The 12,411-nt window shown below is 44.4% G+C and overlaps 1 protein-coding gene across 14 annotated transcripts in view; it reads right to left on the bottom strand.

Annotated features, from left to right (window-relative positions):
* WASHC5 (WASH complex subunit 5) overlaps positions 1 to 12,411 on the bottom strand; it is a 71,016-nt gene that overhangs the window by 24,670 nt on the left and 33,935 nt on the right. For 8 of the 14 annotated variants that reach the window (XR_013635284.1, XM_078851422.1, XM_073330147.2 and 5 more), the window contains exon 29: positions 8,369 to 8,482. The exons of 4 other annotated variants lie outside the window; for them this stretch is intronic. Coding sequence is in view for 9 of the 10 variants with exons in the window: in XM_078851422.1 (XP_078707548.1) it covers positions 8,369 to 8,482 (114 nt within the window). In the remaining variant the exon portion in view is untranslated. Of the gene's footprint in view, positions 1 to 6,213; positions 6,271 to 8,368; positions 8,483 to 10,454; positions 10,866 to 12,411 lie in introns of those variants that run through there. 2 more of the 14 variants (XM_073330150.2, XM_073330153.2) reach the window with 2 other exon arrangements.

Below are 12,411 nucleotides of genomic sequence, written 5' to 3'. Positions count from 1 at the left end.
TGGAATCTGGTTAAATATAAAAAAAGGAAAAGATTGTGAAAAATTGGCTGTGGGGTGGGGGGGCGGGGGGATGTGTTGTCAGTACAAAAGAATGAGGTTTCATTCAGTTTGAAATCAAAAGAGGAAAAGAAAAGGCCAGGAGTCGGAAGGTCCAAAGCATCAGGAGGTTCATGAAAAATCAGACTAAACACTACATCTCTATCAACTCGTCCCATTATTTATCTACGAAAGAATTGTTATTCTCTTTCAGATATTTACTTTTGTCCCCAGTGGTTTTGCCAGTATTCCTGACTATTTCTGGGGCTTGCTAATTGCTACCCCAAACAGTTTTCATGAAGGTGGTTAGGGACTATTTAGAAAAGCTGGACGTGCACAAGTACATGGGGCCGGACGAGTTGCATCTGAGAGTGCTAGAGGAATTGGCGGCTGTGATTGCAGAGCCATTGGCCATTATCTTTGAAAACTCGTGGCGAGCGGGGAAGTCCCAGATGACTGGAAAAAGGCTAATGTAGTGCCAATCTTTAAAAAAGGGAAGAAGGAGGATCCTTGGAACTACAGGCCAGTCAGCCTCACCTCAGTCCCCGGAAAAATCATGGAGCAGGTCCTCAAAGAATCAATCCTGAAGCACTTACATGAGAGGAAAGTGATCAGGAACAGTCAGCATGGATTCACCAAGGGAAGGTCATGCCTGACTAATCTAATCGCCTTCTATGATGAGATTACTGGTTCTGTGGATGAAGGGAAAGCAGTGGATGTATTGTTTCTTGACTTTAGCAAAGCTTTTGACACGGTCTCCCACAGTATTCTTGTCAGCAAGTTAAAGAAGTATGGCCTGGATGAATGCACTATAAGGTGGGTAGAAAGTTGGCTAGATTGTCGGGCTCAACGGGTAGTGATCAATGGCTCCATGTCTAGCTGGCAGCCGGTGTCAAGTGGAGTGCCCCAGGGGTCGGTCCTGGGGCCGGTTTTGTTCAATATCTTCATAAATGATCTGGAGGATGGTGTGGATTGCACTCTCAGCAAATTTGCAGATGATACTAAACTGGGAGGAGTGGTAGATACGCTGGTGGGCAGGGATAGGATACAGAGGGACGTAGACAAATTAGAGGATTGGGCCAAAAGAAATCTGATGAGGTTCAATAAGGATAAGTGCAGAGTCCTGCACTTAGGACGGAAGAACCCAAGGCACAGCTACAGACTAGGGACCGAATGGCTAGGCAGCAGTTCTGCGGAAAAGGATCTAGGGGTGACAGTGGACGAGAACCTGGATATGAGTCAGCAGTGTGCCCTTGTTGCCAAGAAGGCCAATGGCATTTTGGGATGTATAAGTAGGGGCATAGCGAGCAGATCGAGGGACGTGATCATTCCCCTCTATTCGAGATCGGTGAGGCCTCATCTGGAGTACTGTGTCCAGTTTTGGGCCCCACACTACAAGAAGGATGTGGATAAATTGGAGAGAGTCCAGCGAAGGGCAACAAAAATGATTAGGGGTCTGGAACACATGACTTATGAGGAGAGGCTGAGGGAACTGGGATTGTTTAGTCTGCAGAAGAGAAGAATGAGGGGGGATTTGATAGCTGCTTTCAACTACCTGAGAGGTGGTTCCAGAGAGGATGGTTCTAGACTATTCTCAGTGGTAGAAGAGGACAGGACAAGGAGTAGGTCTCAAGTTGGGGGAGGTTTAGGTTGGATATTAGGAAAAACTTTTTCACTAGGAGGGTTGTGAAACACTGGAATGCGTTACCTAGGGAGGTGGTAGAATCTCCTTCCTTAGAAGTTTTTAACGTCAGGCTCGACAAAGCCCTGGCTGGGATGATTTAATTGGGGATTGGTCCTGCTTTGAGCAGGGGGTTGGACTAGATGACCTCCTGAGGTCCCTTCCAACCCTGATATTCTATGATTCTAAGCTCTTCTTTGGCATTAGTGTGTAGAAAACAGAGAGCGTCATTTTTTTGGTAATGATTAAGGCTCTGTGACTTCTGCAATGGCCAGTGCGGCTAGCTCCGGGACTGCCTGAGCAGATCTGGCAGCCCTGGAGTCAGCTAAATCAGCCGCTGCTCGGGCATTTGGGTGTGTGTGGGGGGGCTAAGGCTGGGGTTTGGGGCGACGTTTACGTCGAGGGGCTCCCCGGATGTGGCCGGTATGTCCCTTCTGTTCCTCGGCAGAGGGGCCAAGGGGCTCCATGCGCTGCCCAAACCGGCAGCCAATGGGAGCTGCGGAGCCAGAGGTCATGATGGGGATAGGGTGGGGAGCCCCCCTTTGCCTTCCCTCCCCCCTAGGAGCTGCAGGGACATGCTGGTTGGAGCCAGGGAGGAAGCCTGCGAGCCTCCCTCAACCCTTCCCCCCCAGCACCCGCAGCACCTCCAGATTGCCCTCCCCAGAGCACCTGAGGCCTCTTGGCCCAGGTTTTAGTTTGGAGTATATAGTACAAGTCATGGATGGGTTATGGGCCGTGAATTTTTGTTTACTGCCAGTGACCTGTTCCTGACTTTTACTAAAAATACCTGTGACTAAAACATAGCCTTACTAATGATCTATTGTTAGCGGATCTATACTCACCATGTTTTCTATCTCATTAAGAAGTCGCTAGACAAGAAGATTCAGTCTCTTTGATGATACAGACATCAATAAGGACAAGTAACCCTACTCACTCAGATATGTAAACAGGGTCTGCATGAGCGCTCCTGCATGAAGGGCCTAGACACCATTTGACCCTTCTTTTCTCCACTGTGCAATAACAGAGCTGATTAAGCATCAATTTAGAATCTTGTTATGTGTCACATCACTGAAATCACGGATAGTCAGTAACCTGCTTTGGGACAGTGTCTCTGACACAAGAAACTGTGCATTCGGAGTGAGATGCTAACAGCTGAACTCAGCAAGAGCTGTGTTGAGCGTTGGGCCCTCAAGACATCCCAGAGTGGCGGGCAGAGCAGGGCAGTGAGTGGAGTGGTGAGTTAAGGGCTCTGACAGCAAGGCAAGCCAGGTGCCACTCACCCCCAGCCAGGGTGGGAGGTGAACTCTGCAGCTGCATCTCTGAACTCTGGGTCTGCATTGGCAGAGGACAACAACTGTGAGTGGGGTGCAAGGAGGGGAGGGGCATGTTAAAGAAACTTTTGGTTGCTGGACTTAAGAACCTGAGGCAAAAGGACACTGGGGTGAGCCTTTTGTTCATGGTTTTATGTTGATGAAGCCTGCTTGTGGCGTTTTCCCAAATTCCCTCCTTCTATTAAAAGTTTATTTTCTACACTCAGGCTCTGTGCTTGTGAGAGCGGAAGAATTGCCTCTAGAGGCGCCAACGGGGTGGTGTATAATTGTCCCAGGTTACTGGGTGGGGGCTCAAGCCATTTTCTATGTTGTATTGTTGAAAAGGAACCCTTAGACATTGAACCCAGCCCTGGTTGTTGCCGGCTCCACCTGGCAGAAGGGTTACAGATAGAATAAGGAATCCCTTCCTTTTCCTACGTGTTCTTCCATGTATAGACTGGAGTGGTCCCTTAGAATATGTGTTAACTACTTATGCGAAACAATCTGTTCCAGCTGTGTGTGGCTCGAAAGCTTGTACCTCTGACCAACATAAGTTGGCCAAATAAAAGAGATCACCTCACTCACCTTGTTGCACTAATATCCTGGAACCAACATGGCTACAACTGCACTGCCTATTAACCAAACATTGATCCTGCTTAGATAAAGTAGTAATTGTTAACAAATCAAAAGACTTTAAGGACAGAGAGATACTGGGCTGCAGGCATTTGGCTTAGAGGAAGTGTAAATGAGAAGATGGTGCGATTGTGTCTTCAAAAAATATCCTCCCCGTCTCCCAAACACACTGTCAGACTAGAGACCTTCAGAGGGGGTGCTCTCTGTCGTCAATACCAGAAAGTCCATGCAGGACACTTTCAAAGAGAGTAGGATTGGTTGAATATTTTTTGACCAAAACTGTTCCTATTTCTCCCTTGCTGGAAATAATATTCTTGTTTCCTATTTTTTCCTACACGTTCTCACTGTCACAACTTTTCCCAGTTAGAGACCAATAGTGTGAAGACGGGGCTTCTCGTCACAGTCATCCTTTTTAGCCTTTTCCAGGGGGGTGAGGGAAAAAGAGGGAAAGAAAAAAATGGGAAAGAAAGAGGGGGCCAGGGGGAACCCTGAAAATAGAAAACTATTTTTTTGGTTTTCAAAACGGAAAGAAATCATTTGACGTCAAAACAAAATGAAAATATTTGTTTCATTTGATTTAGAAAAATTTTGGGGGGAAATTTTCCATCTGATAAATTTCAAAGAGGAATTTTTCTCACAAATGTTGCACAGGAAATGGAACCAATTCTATTACTGAGTGATTGGCACGGACAGACCAAGCACTCAGTTTGCTACCGGCGAGTGCTCCTTCCAGAGGGCCTGGTATCCCTGTTTGTATTCAAAGCATCCTCCTAAATGCAAAATCAAGAAATGTTTTAAAAAATTAGCTAAAGGAGGGCAGACATAGGTTGTAGGGAGCAAGAGAAGGGCTAATTTGTGGTGCTGGGATCCTGGTTGGGCATAGGGGAGCATGTAAACAATGCTAGGGACTCCAGGAGACACAGTCATTGCTCAGCTGAGTGAAACTAAACAGGTAGGAGTTTCCCTAAATTCTCCCAACTCCAAGGACCTGTTCCCAGCCTTATTAATTTGAGTGGTGTCTTAGGCAAGATGGCTGCCATTGGAAGTGTTGGGTATGGGAAGAGGGGAAGAAAGCCTGAAGGAGCCAGCACTGGATGTAGGGCTGGGTGCAGACTCTGGGGAAGGCACTGGATGCTGGAGGAGGCTGTGGTGCATGTCAGGAAGGCCAAAGATGAAAACAGGAAAAGGGAAGTTAGGAGGTTTTCTCCAAAAAATAGCAAAGGTGGTTTCCATGGCAGCATTGACTAAACTCCTAGAGACAGCTACTCACTACTATTTATGTCCTTTCCAGATGTTGCCATGAAAACAGAATTTCACGGTGTGCTAGCAAATGCAGATTCATATCAGGGAGGAATGAATCAGAGCAGATTAACCTGAAAGCCCTCCCCAATCCAGTGCTGTTCTGGAAATGACCCCAGAGTGACTCTTCAGAAGGTTCTGAAATGTTCCTTTTTCTCTTCAACATCATATATTTTGCCTATCTCAACATTTGTGGGTGAAGCTGAGTCTGTGCCCTCAAACTGCCATAATCTTGTAAGAGTGCTTGAGGAGACCTCCTCCCCAATCACCCATTCCTGAGTGAGAGACTTGGATAGAAAAGTATTCACCTGATGGTGTAGCTGATACTAATCTCCTCCTCACAATAATATCCAGCTTGCCAGCTACTAGAAGCCAAGCTTCTTGCAGTGTCAAACATAAACCTTTGCTTAACAGTTGGAGTGCATTTTCATGAGTCTCTGTTATATTGTCTTCAACCTTAGGAGTCTGTAAGACTAGTGAGCAGGGCCAGCCTGGGGGAGAGGGGAAATAGATGTGTACAGATGATAGGAAGCATATTTTAACAATCAGCCAGATCCACTGGACAAATACCTGTCAGGGATGTTCTAGATAATACTTAGTCCTGCCTTGAGTGCAGGGGACTGGACTAGATGACCTCTCAAGGTCCCTTCCAGTTCTATGATTCCCCAGTGAGATCAGTGGAAATTCTGCTATTGACTTCACTGAACTGCGGATCAGTCTCAGACTCAGGACAAACTGACAGCCTCTGCCAATTAAAATGTCCAAGCTTACTAGGGGGAGTTTCTCCCAACTCATAGAAAACGCTATAGCTGTCAGAGTGGTGAAGACCAGTCAGGGTCTCAGACCCAACAATAACAACATGGAAAGGGTCAGAGGTAAGATCTGGGACGGGGAACACTGCTGAGTTGAGCTTAGGGACTCACTTTGGTCAGCTAATTAAATTACATTTATACATTTCAGTGAGGAAAAACTGGACATATCTAAATTCTTCGATTTGAGCATTATAGAGATAATTAACATACCATACTGATCATTGATTTTAACCAATGAGATGATAAATGCTCTTTAAAGGAATACTGAATACGAGAAAAATCAATTTTGCGTTTGAGTTGAACTTCTGAATCTCTCATGTTTTTTTTGTTTTTTGTTTTTTTTGGGGGGTGGGAGGGTGACTTGAAATTAGGCACAAACCTAGAGAGGATACTATGAATATAAATAGGAGAATTCTGAGTATGAGAGACTATAGATCTCACCTGAACAAAAATTCTGTCATGGTCTCACTCTCTTGCAATAGGAAGTGCTTATGCCACACTGTGCAGGAAATGAGAATTTTCATGAGTTAACTATGATGTTATAGATTATATCATAAAGCTGGTTCAGTATTCAGAGTGTGTAATCAGCACAAAAACTGATGGTGCATATGGCAACCATGCACTAATTTATGAAAGGTGCAAACACCAAGAAGGGAAAGAAATTTGATAGGGTGTTAAAAGGGCATTTAAGTAGGAATAATGGGATGAACCTGAACAAAAATAAATTGTAAGTTAAATATTATGAAATTCTTCCTAGCAATGTAATCTGAATGAAGAATAATCTTTCAATTGGAAATCCATTCTATCCTATCTCATCAATCTACCTATCTCTTAGATAATCAACTCTGACTTCTATGCCTGCTACTTATAATCACTTAAAATCTATCTTTCTGTAGTTAATAAATCTGTTTTATAGCTTACCTAAAACAGTGTTTTTTGGCTGAAGTGCTTGGGAAAACTCAGCTCAGTTTACAAAGCCTACTGTGCGTTCTCTCCACATTCAGGGAGGGGCGGACTGGGTAATGAGCGTACACTGGTCAGGCTTCTAACCAGTGTTAGATGATACAGTTCTGGTGTGTAAGGCTGAGGAGCTGTGGGGAATTGGCTGGAGCTTCCCTATTGATGGTTCATGAGTGGTTGAAGAATCATTCATGTAACTCAGTTATTCTTCCTGGATTGGGCCCCCCAGGCAAAGGAATATTTACCTCCCCCCAGGTTGTGAATCATTCTGGAGCATAGACAGCTGGATGCCAGGCATGGGGCTGTAGTGTGCATGCCTAGAGGTAGAACATAGATGCCTTGGGAACTTTCACTGTAAAAATTTAAACTCGCTTGGCACTTAGGCACCTACATGTTTGGCAGTAGCTGAGTGGAGGATTGTGAATTCCAGTGGGGTTTGATTGTGGCATTTAGGCACCTAAAGGGCCTGCTCTCAGGCCCCCACCCACCCTGGGCAGGTGGAGGGTTCACAGCTCCCCACAGCCGTCCAAGCTCCCAGGCCGGGCTCTACTTCCAGCCTGGCTGGGGGGCAAGGTCTCGGGGGAAAGAGGAGGGGCAGGAGGGCTGAGCCTGTGGTGAAAAGTGGAGGGGCAGGCCCATCCACTTTCAAAAAGTGGGCGGGCCATGGACCCTTGGGCCCCCCTGTTCTGGTGCCCCTGTTTGGGTGGGTATGACGGGGTCTCCAGGGTGCAACCTAAACTGTGGGACCACTGAGCCCTCTATCCCACCAGCCTGGGTTATCCCTCTCACACTCTGATGCTGTTAAGCCACAAACCTCTGGCAGGTACTGCACTTACACAGACATCACAAGAAGCGTGGCCTCTAGCAGCTGGATATTATTTTGAGGAGGACATTAATATCAGCTACACCAGAGGGTGAGTACTAATGACTGGAAAACGTAAGCAGTTTTGTTCCTACCTGCTAGGGCTATCCTGCCCCTATTAATTAATGTACAAAACATTTAAATATTACAAATACCAGCTACAGTACTCTCTTTATGGAATTGGTAGTTTAATTCTGACCACAATGACAATACTGAGGGATGGTCACTGAATTAATCCCATCTCTGGAGTGCATGCAAGTGCTTTGTATTCAATTCATAAGTCACAATGAGCTCGATTCACAAAAGGACTTAAGTGCCTAACTGCCACAATCAAACCCCACTGGAATTCACAATCCTCCACTCAACATGTGTTAGCAGAGGCCACAGAAAGGTGTCTGGGATAGCACAGTTTCCCCCTTATATTTAGGAAATTACTGCAATAGCTGAGGTAACCCTGAGTGAGAACTATTAACTTTCTTTTTATGAACAATTTTATTGAAAAAGTGCATGGAGACTATAAACTTAGAACATTTTTCAGCTTTTAATATGGCATTTAAAATAGTATTTTGTTAAACCAGTTCTAATGAATGTAAACCCTAATTCCTCAAGTTTACTGAAACAAGGACAAAAAACCTTATCATTCACAGAAGTGACACTTGTTCCAAAGACCGCATATCTATACACCCGCTGATGTGTTTCTATAACTGCATAACTGCAACTGCTTCTTTACACATTTAAAAATAATTGTTTAAAGTGGAAAATACTTTAAAAATACCTTGGGACTGATTCTGATCTCACTTGTAGCAGTTTTGCACCATTTTAACTGCACTGATTTCAATCCTATTATATTAGGATAAACCAGGAATAAATGAAAGTAGAATGAGGCCACCTAGAAACAAACCAAATTTTTTAAACATATTATTTTCACAAGCAATGTTGATATCGAAGTCTTATGTTTTTTGATAAAATTATTTCGGACATTATCATCAACGGCGGTCTTTCTATTACTTAACAGCTACAGTAAAAGCTCTTTTATCCAGCACTTCACCAACTGGCAAGTTCTATAAAATGGCATTTCTGATCTGCACTGAAAGTCCGGTTTAAAGTGCGGTTGGTGCGGTGCTGGCAGGGGGCTGGGGAGGGGCTGTGGGTTGTGCTCTGGGAGGGGGCTTGAAGGAGGTTGGGACATAGGCGCTCACCTCTGGCGGCTTCCCGCAAGCAGTTCCCTGTCCCTGCTGTTGCTGGCAGAGGCACGGCCAGGCAGCTCTGCAGGCACGCTGCCTCCTTCCCCCCTCCCCAAGTGCTCCCCTTGGGAGCTGCGGGGCGCGGTGCCTGCAGATGGAGGCAGCATGCCTGCTTGCAGAGCCACCTGGCTGCGCCTCGGCCAGGAGCAGCAGGGACAAGGAGCTGCTAGCGGGGAGCTGCCGGAGTTGAGCGCTGCCCCCCATCCGGCACCCCAAGCCCCTCCTGGACTCAAATTCCCTCCCAGAGCCCGGGCCCCATAGCCCAGCCCTGCACCCCTACCCCGCACTTCAAACCCCTCCCTCTGAGTTAACCAGCATTTTTAATTTACCGGCACCCCGTTTCCCCGACATGCCCATTAAAAAAGCTTTTTCTGTATTATCAATTAAAACAAGAAGAGGTCATCATTACAACGAAACAAATATTTGAGACTTAAAATATCTGCTGGGGAATTGTGATGTGTCATTCCATACTCTTTATGAAAATATGCTTACTATATGAATGACATAACTGAGATATACTTTATGCAAGATGGTTTATGTGATATATCATTGGAAAGGATATGATTTACTTAATGTGATTATCCAATTTCTACGCCTGTATCATTTCTGTATCCAAAGTTAGGACTATTGACTATGTATCTGTATTTCAACTATGCTACTTTGGGTGACACCCACTGCTAACACTTCAGGTACAAAAATGGAAAAGCCAGACAGGACGGATGGCCCATCAGCAATGACAATGAACTGTGAAAAGCTTGGCTTTCCTGCGGACTCTCCATACTGCCACTGACTCATGGACTCTGTGATCCTACAGTCAGGTGGTCTTGTCACCTGATACTAAAACATTACCTGGAACTTCTTGTAACTTTCCAAGACAAGGGGGGGAGGGTCAAGTTTGGGAGACAAAGGATTCCCACCTTATGTAAACCCTATTTAAGGGGGGGTGGGGAAGAAGACAAACAGGACTCCTCAATATGGCCTGTCTGCCCGAGAGACTGCAAAAAGGAAGGCAAGGGGGGAGTCCAGACTGAGACAGGAGTCCAGTCTGAAAAGGAATATAAATGGAATTCTAACCCCCTGAAACATTGCAAATTGCCTGCAACAATATCTAGGGTGAGAGATACTATTTGTAACCAATTTCTTTAGTGAAACTAGCTTAGTGTGTGTGTTTGATTTCATTTGCTTAGTAATCTGCTTTGTTCTGTTTGTTACCCCTTTTACCACTCAAAATCTGCATTTTATAGTTAGTAAAATTTGTTTTATTATTGAACCCAGTTTCTGTAATTTCTAACTGGGGAGAGGGAGCGAGAGGGAAAATAAGAAGTGTATACACCTCTCTCCACCTTGAGGGAGGGGGCGAATTTCATAATCTATCTTTGGATCTGCACTCCCAGGGAGGTGGACATCTGGAGTGCTGGAGCAAGTCAGGAACCTTCACTAATAGACTGTATTTCTTTGAGGACCTGATCCTTTGCTCATTGAGGTCAAGGACAAAGCTACCACTGACTTTAGCAGTGCAAGGCCTAAATCAGGGCCTAAATCCTCTTCCAATGTGTGTTCAGCTTCAAGATGGTACTGAGTAGGGAACTCATCATACGTGAAAAAATCCAAATCCACTGCTTTCCATATTATTTTACTTGTGATACAAAAGTCAAACTTCCACAAATAGTTCTTTAGAACATAAAACTAAATGATTTTGTACATAAACAATTACATACAGCATTTATAATGTGCAGTACAAAATGTGTGCTGCTTGGATGGGATAGAAATCACATATGATATCATGATTTAAACAAGATTAGTTACATGGACTAGTGCTGACAGTTACATTTTATTCAGACCTTTGTGGTTATTCCCCTAGACACAGAAAACACATAGCTCTGAAGTGCTATTTTTTTCCTTCCTCTGCCCTCTCCAAGTTCACTTGTTTTGTAATTGCTAATTGTAATTGGCTCATTCTTATTTCCGCATTTACAGAACTGTTCTGAATTCATCAAAAATGAAATTAGGCACATGTGCTTCAACAACCTAAAGAAACAGAGAACAGTAACTCTGTTAAGTATTCCATAGCAACATCCAGCCATGAACACAGCAAACAACGCTGCCCATGGATATTACATGTAGGTCCCCCACTAAGTAAATGCCCAATGTTATCAATGTGGACTAGCTGGGTTTCTACTATATATACACACTCGGAGACCCAGATTCTTTCCTACAGACATCTGCTTGGCACAGGAGTTTGGGTACAGTTTCAGGGAGCTGTAAGTAGCTCCAGCTTAAGTTAGAACATCCCCTGAGATGCTCTAACTTATACCAATTGTCTGTTGTCCCTATGGGACATATACAGTAGTTGAGAATTGGCAGAGCATTGGAGCACTCTGCTCTGCAACCTCATGCCCCAACATCAGGGAGATCTAGGTCAGGCTATGCCAGCCAGGCAGTGCAAAGTGGCTGGAACAACAGGAGATAATCTGGAGAGGAATATTCTATATCTTTGACTCAGGAGCACTGCTTAGCAATGCCCTTTTCCAGAAACAGCAACTTCCCCACACTTTTCAACTTGTTACTGGTGTTACAGTTTATAGCAAATGGTATTAGACACAACTTGTAGTGAGATGCAGAACTGCATCATGCGATGAATAAATTATTGGAGTCATAGTAAACTGCGAAGCTAACTTTATAAATCCAAATTGTCATGGCTGCCTTTCATGTGAAACTTTAGTTTATTGGTATCAAGAGGCTGAGAAGGAGGCTTCATTGCCTTAGGTAAAATTTGTTATTGAAGAATTTGTTTTGCCAAATTTAGAAACCACCCAAACCCATGGCTCTCGATTTAGAACCCAACATCACCCAATTTATCTCATAATCCTCATTTCAGAGTGCAAAATATCCCATGACCACCACTGTCTTTCTTTTTTTAATGTAACATGTCCCTCACAAACGCAATCACTAGAAGATGGGATGAGCAGAAAGTGAATTCTTGTCCTGAAGTTCACAGAAAGCTGAAATAGTAGCTAAATGACCCTTCAAAGTGGGGATGACGTGACAGAGATGGGAGCAATGGTATAAAGCAATCGGACTGACACACAGAGTTGCTAATCAATCAATTTCTAGATGGTATGGAGAAAGGCTTCACAGTGACCTATTCGCAGACAGAAGATTTTTTTCACTTTTATATGTCCTTTAAGGTTCCTTATGCTGAGCACTGATGAGGACTTGATACACTTGTTTGACATGCCTAACTGGTCAGTCTTGACAAAGAGATACCCTGATCCTGGGTTAAACTGCTAGGCATGACCACCACTATTCCTAACATCAGCATAAACCAAAATTAGCTCTTTTAATAAAGGATTCTGAGGATTAAGTAAACTTTTAAAAAGGACAGATGAAAACGCACATGAAGGCTAGTCCCCAATAACAGGAAAAGCATCTATTGTATTGACCACCCAATTCCAGTCTCCCATTACAACTAATGATTGGAAAATGTAAGCAGTAAAAACCTACAGCCAGGGCTTTTGACTAACAGTAGAATACTTTCAAGATAATAGGCCAGATCCCCAGCTGGTGTAAACCC

The sequence above is a fragment of the Lepidochelys kempii genome, chromosome 2 (genome assembly GCF_965140285.1).
Source record: "Lepidochelys kempii isolate rLepKem1 chromosome 2, rLepKem1.hap1, whole genome shotgun sequence".
Classification (NCBI taxonomy): Eukaryota; Metazoa; Chordata; order Testudines; family Cheloniidae; genus Lepidochelys; species Lepidochelys kempii.
The sequence above is the reverse complement of the archived record's forward strand: the minus strand, read 5'-3'. Positions and strand labels throughout refer to the sequence as shown.